Here is a 14,432-nt window from a genome sequence, read left to right as displayed (position 1 = left end):
CATCTCCTTACCTGCCTCCACCGGCAATGAGGAAGGAAGAAGGTGGGCGGGATATTCCGCCCGCTCCTCTCCACCCCTCTGCTTCTATTGGACCGCTGCCGTGTGACGTCACACAAACCGCCCCCTTAGAAAGGAGGTGGTTCGCCAGCCAGAGCGACGTCGCAGGGAAGGTAAGTCCGTGTGACGGGTGTAAGCGATGTGCGCCACGGGCAGCAATTTGTCCGTGATGCACAACCGATGGGGGCAGATACACTCACTAGCAATATCGCTAGTGAGATCACAGCATGTAAAGTACCCTTAACAGCTCTGTGCTATATTGATTTGTTCATGGAACAAGTAGAAGGACCATTTCTCCAGAGCGTCTCAGGATCCAAGCTTCATGTTCCATGTGCTACTGTGAGCCGCCAGCATGGCATAAAAACATGCTACCATGGCCTGCAACGTCTTTGCACTTGTCTCCCACTCAGCATATCTTGGGCATCATTGATCAGCAACTGCAAAAAGAAGCTGTCCGTAGCGGATCTTGAGAATTTGCCCAAATGTATTCAGTGTGGTAGAACATTCCTCAACCATTAATAACCTATAATATCATTGATAGATGCAGAGATATGTAAGCGTCTACTTCTTCACATGATGCTCAAACAAATGAAATAAATCGAGATGCTTTCAAAATGTTGTTTCCATCCTTTCCAAATCTGCCCATCATTAAAGGGAACCTGTCACCACTTTTTTGGCCTATAAGCTGCGGCCACCACCGGGCTCTTATATACAGCATTCTAACACGCTGTATATAAGAGCCCGGGCCAGGGGTAGAACATAAACACTTTATAATACTTACCTAACGGTCGCGCTATGGGCCTTATGGGTGTCTCCGTTGTCCGGCGCCTCCTCTTTCGGCCATCTTCGTCCTCTTTTTGAAGCCTGTGGACATGACACGTCTGCATCATACACACTCGCCGGTCCTGCGCAGGCGCACTACAATGCTTTGATATGCCCTGCTCAGGGCAGATCAAAGTGCGCCTGCTCAGGACCTGAATGCCGGCGAGTGTGGATGACGTCGGACGCGTCATGCACCGCGGCTAGAGAAGGAGAACAAAGATGGCCAAAAGAGGCGGCTCCAGCACCAAACAACGGAGACGCCCATAAGGCCCACAGCGAGACCGATAGGTAAGTATTAAAGTGTTTTATATGTTATACCCCCGGCCCAAGCCCTTATATACAGCGTGTTAGAATACTGTATATAAGAGCCCGGTGGTGGTGGCCGCAGCTTATAGGCCAAAAAAGTGGTGACAGGTTCCCTTTAACGCATCTATCTATCCTGTGATCTCTAATTCCACAACTTTTCCTTCTTGCTGTTGCAATTTCAGTGTTTAGTATATGTATATATCTTTTTATGTCACTTTGAGTCAGTTGGTAATCACCAGAGAAACCAAGAACTCCACCCGAGGGAAGAGCGATAAAGCCATGAGAGCCGCTTACCACCACAGGCATCAGGACTCTTATCATAGCCACAGACTTGGCTGGCAGAAGAGAAAACATAGGGCAATGAATATCTTTTTCTGGCACAACATGACCTCAAAGACATCTAGAGACCCAGGGCTTTATACAATTCCTTATTCCACCTGACCGAACAAAGAGAAAAAAAAAAAGAAAAAACAAAAAAAAAAAAAAAAACACAGAACCGTGAGGCGTGAGCAATGCCTTTCTAGTGTATTATATTGGATGCTAGTGAAATTCTCAGATAACAGGCTGTCACCTTGATAGACTGGCAGGTTGTACAGATTACTCTGTTCTAGAGCCAAATTGGTTCAGAGGCAAAAAAAAAAAAACCCCAAAAAAAAACCATTGAACTTAAAGGGAATCTGTCAGTTTTTTTGCTATGTAATCTGAAGACAATATTTTGTAAAGGTTAAAACATAGAATTCAGGGATGCCTGTCTTGTCAAGGTCCAATCTGTTTGTTTATACCGCAGGAAGACACTCCCCCTCCAGTGATTGACACCTCACTGTCAATGTTCAATATCTATAGAGAGTCTGGTGGGGGTGGGGACAGCTCTCAGCTCTGCTAGATGGCTAAATCTAAAAATTCTGATTGTGTCAGAACAGCTGCACCCAGTAATGTAAGGCCCCTTTCACACAGTTTTTTTTCCATCAGTCACAAACAGTTTTGTCAATAAACGTCAACAGTAACAAAATTTGCATGGTGACCAAAAATGGTGATAAACCAAATATAATGACCTAAAAATATGCAGAATTAATGGACCTGGGAAAAATCGCTACATAAACACGAGCCAGAAAGAGAAAGAATGCGATCAGACATCCATACACTGTGTTCCAAATTATTATGCAAAAATATTTTTTCATATTTTCCTAAATTAACTTTATGAATTGCAGTCATTGTTATTTTCCGGTCATCTACTATTCGAGTATAATTGAAATGTTTTTGATCAAACTGCCTATGAAAACAGTATATTTTTAAAAATAATAAACACTCAAAATGCATGTTCCAAATTATTATGCACAGCAGAGTTTTCAGCCTTTTTATTTTGAAAAACAAAAAATGGTCAATTGTGACATTACAAGCATTATCCGCTTATTACAAAATGTAATCAAACAGTTTTCAAGTCACAACTTAACTGTAGGTGATACTACATTTGCACATAGGACCCCTTGTTTGAAAGAAGCTTCTGAACTCTCTCATCCATTGAATTTGTCAGTTTTAGGATGGTTTGTGCTTCGATTGTTTTGCATGTGGACAGAATACCCTCCCAGAGCTGTTGCTTAGATGTGAACTGCCTCCCGCCATCATAGACACTCCTTTTGATGATGCTCCAGAGGTTCTCAATGGGGTTGAGGTCAGGGGAAGATGGTGGCCACACCATAATTTTGTCCTCTTTTATGCCCATAGCAGCCAGAGATGCAGATGTGTTATTTGCAGCATGAGACGGTGCATTATCATGCATGAAAATAATCTTGCTGCGGAATGCACGGTTCTTCCTCCTGAACCATGGCAGAAAGTGCTGTTTTAGAAACTCCACAGATTATGGAGTTCATCTTTACCCCTTCTGGGATCCTAAAGGGGCCAACAATCTCTCTCCCCATGATTCCAGCCCAAGACATTACTCCACCCCCTCCTTGTTGGCGCCTTAGCCGTGTTTTCATGGGGTGTCCATCAACCAGCCATCCTCTACTCCATCCATCTGGACCATCGAGCGTTGCACGGCACTCATCGGTGAACAAAACAGTTTGGAAGTCAGTCTTCATGTATCGTTTGGCCCACTGGAGCAGTTTCTGCTTGTGTGCTGTGGATAGAGGTGGTCGACAGGATGGCTTACTCTGCAAACCTCTGAAGGACCCTGCATCTTGTTGTTCGGGGGACGCTGGAGGCACCAGCAGCTTCAAAAACTTGTCTGCTGCTATGACAAGGCATTTTAGCTGCTGATCTTTTAACCTGACGCAATTGCCCATTGGAAAGAGTCCTCAATTTTTCCTTATCAGCACGCACACGTGTGTGCTGTGAAGCAGCTACATACTTCTTGATTGTGCGATGATCACGATGAAGTGTCTAGGTAATGTTGATTGTCATGCCTTCACCTAAATACTCCACAATTTGTTGCTTCTCAGCAGCCGACATCCTTTTTCTTTCCCATTTTGGCAAAAAATGTAGGCTGCTTAATAATGTGGAACAGCCTTCTTCAGTAGTCTTGCCTTTATTTGGACACACCTGCCAAACTAATGTGCACAGGTATCTGCAATTGCTTTCAGTAATATAAAGAGCCCTGACACCATCACCAGCAATGAGTATAAATGACAAACAAAAAATTTCTAACCTTATCACTCCTGAACTCTTTTTGCATAATAATTTGGAACACAGTGTATACTTATGCTGGGTTCACACACAACGACAACGACGTCGCTGTTACGTCACCATTTCCTGTGACGCAACAGCAACCTTACATGATCGCTAGTTCGCTGTCAAACATGTAATTTTAAGCAGCGACAGAGCAGCGATCATAGCGACCTCAACGGTCGTTGTGCGGTGTCACACGCGTCGCTGTGCGACGACTCAGACCTTGATAGAGGCGTGGTGTTTACCCCTTGACATATTTTGTGTTGCCTCTTTTCACGCCCCTCTGTTCCGATTGGTGATCACTACAGCGGCGCCTGATTGGGTGACCGTGCCAAACAAAGGAAGACACAAAGAACGACGCACTAGCGACACCAGACAGAGACACTACTACGTGGAACAAAGAATGGAACTTAAAGATGAAATCACTGTAACGCCTTCGGCAAGTTACCCAATTGGAACGCTGTTATGACCACCAATTGGAGTCGTGGGGGCGTTGTAAAATACACCGCAAAAACACGCCCTTGTCCTGCCTTTCAGTCCTACGTCACTGCCTTCAGCGTCGTCGCGACTGTTGCTGCTGCGGTGTAAAACACAAGGATGCATGTGGCGCAGCGGGATAGCAGCGATCAAAAAATGACCTGGAATATTCAAGAGCGAGCAGCGATCTCGCAGCAGGGGTCTGATCGTTGTTATGTGTCACACACAGCGATGTCGCTGTTGAGGTCGTTGCTACGTCACAGAAAATGGCGACTTAGCAGCGATGTCGTTGTCGTCGCTGTGTGTGACACCACCATTAATCAAGTGGTGAACTTTATTATACAAGTGAACAATGGTGGTAAGTTACATAAATAAACAAAGGGAGCGCCATTCCAAAACCCAAACAATAGCGCCAAGGCTAGGTAGAAAGTAATGACCCAGAAGTGTACATAGACCGTGCACTCACATAGGGAGGAATGATGAGAGGTCCACTTAAGAGTGAAGATGCTTGCATAAAGGACAGAGTGGCGTTCCCGCTGCCGTGGTTACGCATGCGGCATAGCCCCGCCCACCGCGACTTGATTGGCTGATGCCGCTTTTTATACTGCCCCTTCCCTCTATCATACTGTCCCCTGACAAAGGCTCTCCAGCCAAAACGGACATTTGGGCGGACTCCATTCCTATCCGTCTACCCTGTTCCATATAGGTTAGAGTATAGTATAAGGCCCTGTGCGCGCACTGGAAAACGGAATTTTCTTAAGAAAATTCCGCAGGGTCTGAGATTACCACACCCGCGGTAAAAAAATGCGGCAAACCGCACCCGAAAACCACGAGGTTTGCCGCGGTTTTAACGCGGGTTGGTACATGTGTTTTAATGCATTCAGTGCAATAAACCACATTGAAGGAAAAAAAAAGAAATTTCCTTCTGAGATAGATAGATAGATAAATATATAGAAGAACAGATCGATAGAGGACAGATCAATCAACAAATCAATCAACAATCGACACGCTGCATTTCTGCCGGCGATAGTGTGTTTACATCACCGACCGTGGGAAATGACCTGTAATTACCTCTCTGCAGGCTCGTTGTAAGGCTGCATTCAGTACAGTGTGAGTCGCGGCTGGAAGAGACGTGGGACCTCGGTGGATTACACCAGACCTGTGTGTTGGGGGGGGGGGGTTAATAAAATGGTGAAAGAGGGGGCTTTTCGTTCAGGCTGTGAAGGATCTAGCGGATGTGTGAGACCAGCATGAAAGGGAGTCTGTAACCCACACAGAACAGAAACTAAGGACATGTGAAACAGTCCTAATTGTGCCAGGAATGATTAAAATGCATCCTATTTTTTCCCCAAATTAGCCACATGAAGTATAAAGGTAACAGCCATCGATCGACTTCTGTAAACTTAGCGAGTCAGCTTTTGTACATAAAGCAGGGGGGGGGGGGGGTCAATGAGAAAGTGCAAGCTTCGCTCTTCCATTCACATTAACATTCTGATTCAGTTTTCTGAAATTCAGAGGTATTAACTTTTCCCTTAGCGAAGTTTTGTCATTATATATATATATTTATTATTAAAAAAAAAAAACCTATTCCATAGGAGTTCCCTAAGGTTAAAGGTTTTTTGTTTTTTTTCCCCCGGGAGAAGCTCAATCCTGAAAAGCTCAGGAAACAGTGTCCTGCATGGTCATAATATACTACATACAAAGCGGTGGGCTAATTGCTCAGCGTTCTTGTACTCTTATTTCTTTTTTTAATGTAAAAGGAAAAAAAGTTCTACAGCCACAAATCCCAGAAAACAAAGAGAAAGACTCGCAGCCGGCCACAGACAGAGCTGAGGTGTCTGTGACCGGATTAACAAGGATCAGAACGGCTGGATTTCATATGGTGTGATCCTATTATTTCTCCCATTATGAGGGTCACAAAAGGTGTCAAGAAGCAGCTGGTCTCAGACGCCGCAGAAATATGGAACAGCAGTAACATCTCCCAGTCTGAGGTCTATGGTCCGCGCCGGTCCTGAAGAATATTACAACCTCCCGATGACTGGTATTAAAAGCTGGAGAATGCCAACTGTTGTGAAATAGTTAATGCTATATGTTCTGCACTACTGGACGCAGCTGGGGCCGGGTTCACTTCTGCTTTCCCTCCAGGGGTTCTACATCCGGCTGTGATCAGAACCAGGCGTGCACATCGCACTACACATTCCTGGTGGCAGGAAGCCTCTGGGCCCGCAGCATAATAGTTTGCGATGCCAAGATCACCGCTCATCATCACTGTACTACAGGGTGTGCGTGATCTGCGCTACATTGTAATGAGCTACACTGTCATTATACAGCCCTGGCAAAAATTAAGAGACCACTGCAAAATGGTCAGTTTTTCTGATTTTTCTCTTTATAGGTATATTTTTCAGTATAATGTAAATTGTTCTTTTATTCTATAAACTACTGACGTCGTCTCCGAATTTCCGAGCAATAAGTTTTGTATTTATTTTCTGAAAATGAGAAATGGTCAAAATGAAAAAAAAAAATGCATTGCTTTCAGACCTTAAATAATGCAAAGAAATAATGCGGCTTAATTCATACGTCCTTCGCAACGTTTAATCTGCCCAATTCCAGCCTTGCTGAAGCGTCCCCCAGGGCTGTGGAGTCGGTAAGCCAAACCTTCGACTCCGACTCCGACTCCTCAAATTCTCTTGCACCGACTCCGACTCCGGCTCCGACTCCGACTCCTACATATATTGCTTATAGTTAGGTGAAAAATTTATTGTAGTACATGACTATGTGTATGTGAACATCAGACATTTAATAATTTTTATGATACAATAATCAAGATATTTGGATAGAACATAAAATATATTTATTGGAATACAACTTTAGAACACAAAAAACTGTAATAAATTGTAAATATGTAATACACTATGTAATATACAGTAGATTACATATATATCTTGTGTGTGTATATATATATATATATATATATATATATTTTACATATTTACAATTTATTAGTTTTTTGTGTTCTAAAGTTGTATTCCAATAAATATTTTATGTTCTATCCAAATGTCTTGATTATTGTATCATAAAAACAATTAAATGTCTGATGTTCACATTGTACTACAATAAATTTTTCACTTAAATATAAGCATTATACTAAATGTTATTATTTAGTAAAATATTCAGCACATTCTGCATTGCACTCCTGTCCCCAATTTATTATATATTTTTGGAGTCGGAGTCGGTGCATTTTATACCGACTCCGACTCCGACTCCACCAAAATGAGCTCTGACTCCGACTCCGACTCCACGACTCCGACTCCACAGCCCTGGCGTCCCCAGATCATCTCCAATCCTCCACCAAATGTCACAGTGGGTAAGAGCCTCTCCGGGTCTCCGTCTAACCATTACATGACCAGGCGTTGGGCAAAGCTGAAAATTAAGACTCATCAGAGAAGATTACCGGATTTATTTTTTAGACTATAAGACGCACCCTGATTTTAGAGGAGGAGGATAGGAAAATAAAATTTTAAGCAAAAAGTGTGGTCATGACACACTTATGGGACGAGGATCTGCTGCTGACACTTATGGGGGTAATGTCCCCAAATTCTCTAAGGTAATGATCATCGTGCCTTATATATGATCCCCATCCTTGTACATATGTCCCTCATCCTGGCATAGCCCCCACCCTGCTATATGGCTTGCAACCTGTGGCACACAAAAAAAAATTAAACGTTTATACTCACCTTTCCTCACGCCAGCAGCATCGCTCATCTTCCTGTCTGTGCCAGCAGCATCGCTCATCTTCCTGTCTGTGCCAGCAGCAGCGCCGCTGACCTTCACCGTTCCCTGCAGCATTGCGATGTCCTCCTTCTGCCTGCCCGCTGATGTGTGTGGAGAGCAGGGCGCACAGGAATGACATCATTGCTGTGCACATGGCTCCACACACATCAGCGGGCCAGCAGAAGGAGGACATCGCAATGCTGCAGGGAACGGTGAGTGTACCGAACTTATTCACTGATGATGGTGCGGGGGGCAGTGAATATATTCACACATGATCACATGATCACCTGTCAAAATGATGGAAATGACAAAGGATTTCCAACACACCCAGTATGAACAGCACCTGCCGGACGCTGTACGACTATACTGTCTGTACATTGGATACAGCGCCTCAAGGCATGGATGGTAAAAACAAAAAACATTCATGTGAAAGATACATGCACATGGTACACATGTCAACAGCAAATCCACCATAGATGTCACCACACAACTACCGAGCCGTGATGGGATGACCCTGTACACATCGGGGTCAGCAGTGACAAGCGCGAAATCCTCACGTTCACAAGGACAATCTGAGATGAGGCGGAGGGGTAAACACAAGAGGCATAACTATACAAGCCTCGATCAGTCGAAATGTGTCCGGAGCGCAGAGCAGAGACCATAATTGGCCACATCTGTCCCTGGGTAACACTGAGGAGCTGGGCTTGTGGGGTCCACACCCCAGAGGCTCCAGCAGGGAAAATATACAGAGGATAGAAAACGTTTACACACTTAAAATGGCAGGCTTTTGACATTAAAAAAAAAAAATCATACCAAGAAGAATCATTACAATTTTTTTTCCACCTTGAGATTTTGATGCTACATATTTTGACTGTCAACAACACAGCGTCTGCCACCTCCAGCGAAGCGGATGAGCTGCAGAGAAATCTCCGGCCCGCTGAGCTTTTTAATCTGCATAATTGGACCCGAGATGCATTTTTTTTTTCTTCAAACCCGCAATGTGTCAATTTCTCTTGCACACCCCAATACTAACACTTTGCTGACGTCCCCTTTGACTTTCCGGCAGCATTCAGTTATTTGGTCGGCGTCTATCACCATGGCACATCTGGAATTGGCGATCTTTGTCCACTTTTCCTGGCAGCAGCTCCCAATCTGTCAGATTGTGAGGGCATCTCCTGATTACAGCGCCCTCTTCAGGTCGCCCACAAATGTTCAATTGTATTTAGGTCTGCGCTCTGGGTCATTCCCAACCAGTCATATTCTGGTGAAGCCATCCTTTTGTTGAGATGCTGTGGGTGGTTGTGGTGCTAAAAGGTGAAATTAAAGGGAACCTGTCACCAGAATATTCGCTATTAAAGTAAAAGAATCCCCTTCTGCAGCTCCTGGGCTGCTTTCTATGAAGGTTCATCTTGCTGCTGGCCCCCCTTTCAGACCTACATAACTTTATACAATATTCCCTTTTGCTATGGTAATGAGGTTTGCTGGGCCGGTGGGCGGGCTGTATTTCGTCCGTTATCCCCCCTCCTGCCGCTGTTCGCTGTCCCCCAGTGTTCATTTACATAGATAAGGCCACCGCCCTCATCTGACGCAGTGGTCCTGAAGTCTCGCGCATGCGCAGTGGCACTATCGCGGAACAGAGCACCGTTTTCAAAAGGCGAGCGCCGGTGATGTTATTGCGCAGGCGGGAGATTATGGGCGGCGCTGTGAAGGTCATCGCCAGCATCATCCAAGTACCCGCCCATAATCTCGTGCCTGCGCAATAACATCCCTGGCGCTCGCGTTTTGAAAACTGTGCACAGTCCCGCGATAGTGCCACTGTGCATGCGCGAGACTCCCAAAGCACTGCAGAAGATGAGGGCGGCGGCCTCATCTAAGTAAATGAACACTGGGGGACGGCGAACAGCGGCATGGAGGGGGGATAACAGACGAAATACAGCCCGCCCCCGGGGCCAACAAACCTCATTACCATAGCAAAAGGTAATATTTTATAAAGTTGTTATTTAGGTCTGAAAGGAGGGCCAGTAGCAAGATGAACCTTCATAGAAAGCAGCCCAGGAGCTGCAGAAGGGGGATTCTTTTAGTTTAATAGCGAAAATTCTGGTGACAGGTTCCCTTTAATCTTTTTAGCAAAGGCCTGCAGGTTTTGAAGCTAAATTTACTGAACTTTGGAATGTTTATAATTCCTCCACTTTTACTAAAGCTACAGTTCCAGCTGCTAAAAAGTAGCTTCAAATGATAATGCTGCCTCCACTATGCTTCATTGTGGGTTTGGTGTCCTTATGGCGATAACAGAGCGTTGGCTTTGCTCCCAAGATCTCTTTTGGAATTATAGCCCAAAAATTCAACATTGGTCTCATCAAAACATAACCTATTTTCCCACATACTTTTGGCAGACTTGATGTAGGTTTTAGGCTTCAATGGTTTTCTTTAGAAGAAAAGGTTTCCATCTTGCCACCCTACCCTACAGGCCAGACATACAAAATACAGGAGATCGTTGTCACATGCAGTACACAATCAGTATTTGCAGAAATACCTGCACCTCCTTAATGCTGCTGTAGATCTCCAGCAGCCTCACTGACCAATACTCTTCATTTCGTTTCATCAATTTTTGTGGGACATCCAGTTCTAGGTAATGTCACCATTTGTGCCAAATTTAAGCCACTTCTTCATGAAGTCTTCAGTGTCCCATGGTATATCTAATGTCCTGGAAATAATTCTACAAGCTCCTGATAACTTTCTACAGAGAGATCCCTTTGCTGTGTTATAAGCTGTTTGCAGACCATGTTTTTGCTATAAAACAAAACTAAGAAATTCTCAGAAAAAAACTCCTACAACAGCTGAACTGTATGCACAGAGTTAACCAGAATCCCTGGAAATGAGAGAGCTGGGTCCTGACTACTAAGTAACATGAGTGTAAATGTGATTGGCCAATTCTAAACACAACCACATCCACAATTATTAAAAAGGGTGTTCACACTTATGCAACATTATTTTAGTTTTATTTCGCTCATCAAAATTATTTCAGATTGTTTCTTAATGGATATGCACAGATTAAAGGTAGAAAAAGTTCTCAAATAATTCTTCATGGCATCATCTTTTTTACATTACAAAAACCTGCCATTTTAACAGGGGTGTGTAGACTTTATATATCCACTGTATAACCATGGTATATATTTGGCTTACTGTGTATATGATTGGACTCAGTGGAACAGTCTCTTTAAAGGGAATCTGTCTCCAGGTTTTTTCTATGTCATCTAAGGACAACATGATGTAGGGGAAGAGATCCTGAATCTAGTGATGTGTCACTTATTGAGCTTGTTTGCTGTCATTGAGATAAAATCCCTGTTTTCTCTGCTGTAGATCTAGCAGTGCTCTGAATGTGGAGCGCTGTATAACCCACCCACACAGCTGATTGCAGCTTCCTGTGTACACTATAACATCAGTGGTGTGGGTGGGTTATATGGAGGACTACATGGCACAAGGTAAATAGTCCTGTAGGGTTTATCTGCCGATTAATTACTGATTTTGTTGAAATAACTCAGAGTCCATTAAGGCTGCTTTCACACATCCGGTTTTTCCTGTGCGACACAATCCGGCTCTTTGCAGAAAAAACGCAACAGTTTTTTTTTTTGCCGCCGGTTGCGGGTTTTTTGCATAGACTTACATTAGTGCCATATTGTGCCGCATAGGCTTGCGTTCCATCCGGTTTTTGCTGCATGCAGCAGATTTAGCCGATGCGGCGGCCGGATGGAACGTTGCCTGGAACGTTTTTTTTATCCGGCAAAAAAAAAAGAAAACACATTGCGCCGCATCCGGCCGATGCGGCGCGATTTGCAATGCATGCCTATGGACGCCGCATGCAGCTTCCTGCGGCAAAAACCGCATTCAGCCGCCGAATGCATTTTTTAACACTGCGCATGCTCAGTAGCCTGCCGCAAGTGGCAAAAAACGGACGGGCCGCATGTAAAAAACTTATGCAAAGGATGCGGTATTGTCGTTGCATCCGTTGCATAGGTTTCACAGCCGGATTGGCCGGCTCTGCAAAAAACGGATGTGTGAAAGCAGCCTAAGTGACATCCGTGGAATCAGGGTCTCAGCCCCTACATTTTGCTGCTCTCAAAATACATAGATGAAAATCTGTCAGCAGGTTTTTTTAAAGGGATCCATCTATGACATGTGATAAATGTCGGGTCACTGTGGGTCAGGATCACGCATGGTGGCTTGTGGTGGAGCGTCATGGTCACCATTATGGCAAACCCAAAGGCAATGAATAAAGAAGCAGCAATAAGTGCAAGTATGTCAGTCCATTCACTGCCCACCAAAGTAAGTGGGGCTCCACAAATCAGTGTCTTCTGTGGAGCCCCCTGCACCTCCTCCAGCTTTCCCAGGCTCTCCTGTAGGGACTGCAGCCACACATCCCCGCCAGGCAGAGGTTGTCAGACGGCAGGGCGCGCGTTGTCAGACGGCAGGGCGCGCGTTGTCAGACGGCAGGGGCGCGCGTTGTCAGACGGCAGGGGCGCGCGTTGTCAGACGGCAGGGGCGCGCGTTGTCAGACGGCAGGGGCGCGCGTTGTCAGACGGCAGGGGCGCGCGTTGTCAGACGGCAGGGGCGCGCGTTGTCAGACGGCAGGGGCGCGCGTTGTCAGACGGCAGGGGCGCGCGTTGTCAGACGGCAGGGGCGCGCGTTGTCAGACGGCAGGGGCGCGCGTTGTCAGACGGCAGGGGCGCGCGTTGTCAGACGGCAGGGGCGCGCGTTGTCAGACGGCAGGGGCGCGCGTTGTCAGACGGCAGGGGCGCGCGTTGTCAGACGGCAGGGGCGCGCGTTGTCAGACGGCAGGGGCGCGCGTTGTCAGACGGCAGGGGCGCGCGTTGTCAGACGGCAGGGCGCGCGTTGTCAGACGGCAGGGCGCGCGTTGTCAGACGGCAGGGCGCGCGTTGTCAGACGGCAGGGCGCGCGTTGTCAGACGGCAGGGCGCGCGTTGTCAGACGGCAGGGCGCGCGTTGTCAGACAGCTTTCCCACAGTCGGGGAGTCAGGTGACATGCCCTCCTGGTCCTCTATGACGTCACAGCAGCTGTCACCATGGTGACAGGAGGGCCTCACCTGGTGAAGAAGTCGGTGATGCCCATCCTCCAGGGCCGGTCCCCATCCTGCTCCTCCGGGCCCCCCTCGGCGAGGCTCAGGCCGTCCGCTAGGTGGTCGGGGGCGCTCTGCCGCCGGCTGACCTCGTACGTATTCCGGGAGCTCAGAGTCACATCCAGGAAACGGAACCGATCGGCCTCTGCGGACACGAAGTAGCCGGCCACCGTGTGAGCGCTGAGCGGGGACGAGTCGGAGCTGGACGGGCTGAGCGGCGGGGTGCCGGCGGCCGGGGCGGAGCAGCACTGCCGGTGACAGGCGCAGCCCCCGCCGTTCGGCAGCTTGGCCCCGCCGGGCATGTAGCCCAGGTCTCCGTTGGGGAGTCTCATGCCCGCGGTGTACGGCCCGGTCTCCTCCTCCTCCGCTTCTTCTCCCTCCTCGGTCACGCTCTCCCCGCAGCGGCCGCCGGCATCCTCCGGCCCAACCATTTGCTGCTCCCCCCGCCACCTTCAGCCGCGGCCTACAGGAGCTGCGTGTGACGGGCCGGCCCCCGGGAGCGCTGCAGGGGCCGCCGCTGCCTGGTGCCGGTGTAGTGCTCCGTGGTGGTGGGCGGCCACCGACTGCTTCACAAGTACAGCCAGCCCGGGGGTCTGAGGAACGGCCCTGCTGCGCAATGTCGTCACGTGACGCGTAAACACGGAAGTCCCTGGATTCCCCGGCACCGGTGCACTGTGGGAGTTGTAGTTCTCGTCGCTGTGTGTGGCGGAGCCCTCTGTCCTCACCTCGCCTTGGGTATTAATCCTACAGAAAGTCAATTTTCCACAGCATAACTGTCATAACAGCATAAGTGTGGATTACATTGCAGCAACCAATCAGATTACGTTTTCCAAAACTGCACAAAATGTAAGCGACATCTGATTGTTACTTATCCGATACATAACGGCTAGAAAACAATAGGGCTGTGACTTGTATTTATATAAAAAATTGGCCACAGTTCACATAATTTTGCCAGGATAGAGTAGTGGCTGACCTTGAAAACAAGCTGTACACTATGTAAGATAAAAAAAAAGGCTGTACACCATGTAAGATCAAAGCTCTCATTTCAGGTGATTGATAGAAGCAAGTCAATTGTAAACTTGCTTATTTCCATGTTGCTGAAGACTTTGCATTGGGGCGCACATGCTTCTGTTACTCTGCTGCTTTCATCTCCCCTTTTTTAACTAATCTAATGCTGAATTTATACATTCGTGTGACTGTC

The 14,432-nt window shown here is 46.9% G+C and overlaps 1 protein-coding gene across 1 annotated transcript in view; it reads right to left on the bottom strand.

Annotated features, from left to right (window-relative positions):
• TBC1D12 (TBC1 domain family member 12) overlaps positions 1 to 13,859 on the bottom strand; it is a 148,132-nt gene extending 134,273 nt beyond the window's left edge. The window contains exon 1 of the mRNA XM_075348763.1: positions 13,199 to 13,859. Within this exon, the coding sequence (XP_075204878.1) occupies positions 13,199 to 13,662 (464 nt within the window). The 5' untranslated portion in view covers positions 13,663 to 13,859. The remainder of the gene's footprint in view (positions 1 to 13,198) is intronic.
• Positions 13,860 to 14,432: the final 573 nt, after the last annotated feature.

Source organism: Anomaloglossus baeobatrachus, chromosome 5 (assembly GCF_048569485.1).
Source record: "Anomaloglossus baeobatrachus isolate aAnoBae1 chromosome 5, aAnoBae1.hap1, whole genome shotgun sequence".
In the NCBI taxonomy this organism is placed as follows: domain Eukaryota; kingdom Metazoa; phylum Chordata; class Amphibia; order Anura; family Aromobatidae; genus Anomaloglossus; species Anomaloglossus baeobatrachus.
This window is presented reverse-complemented; position numbering and strand designations above follow the sequence as displayed.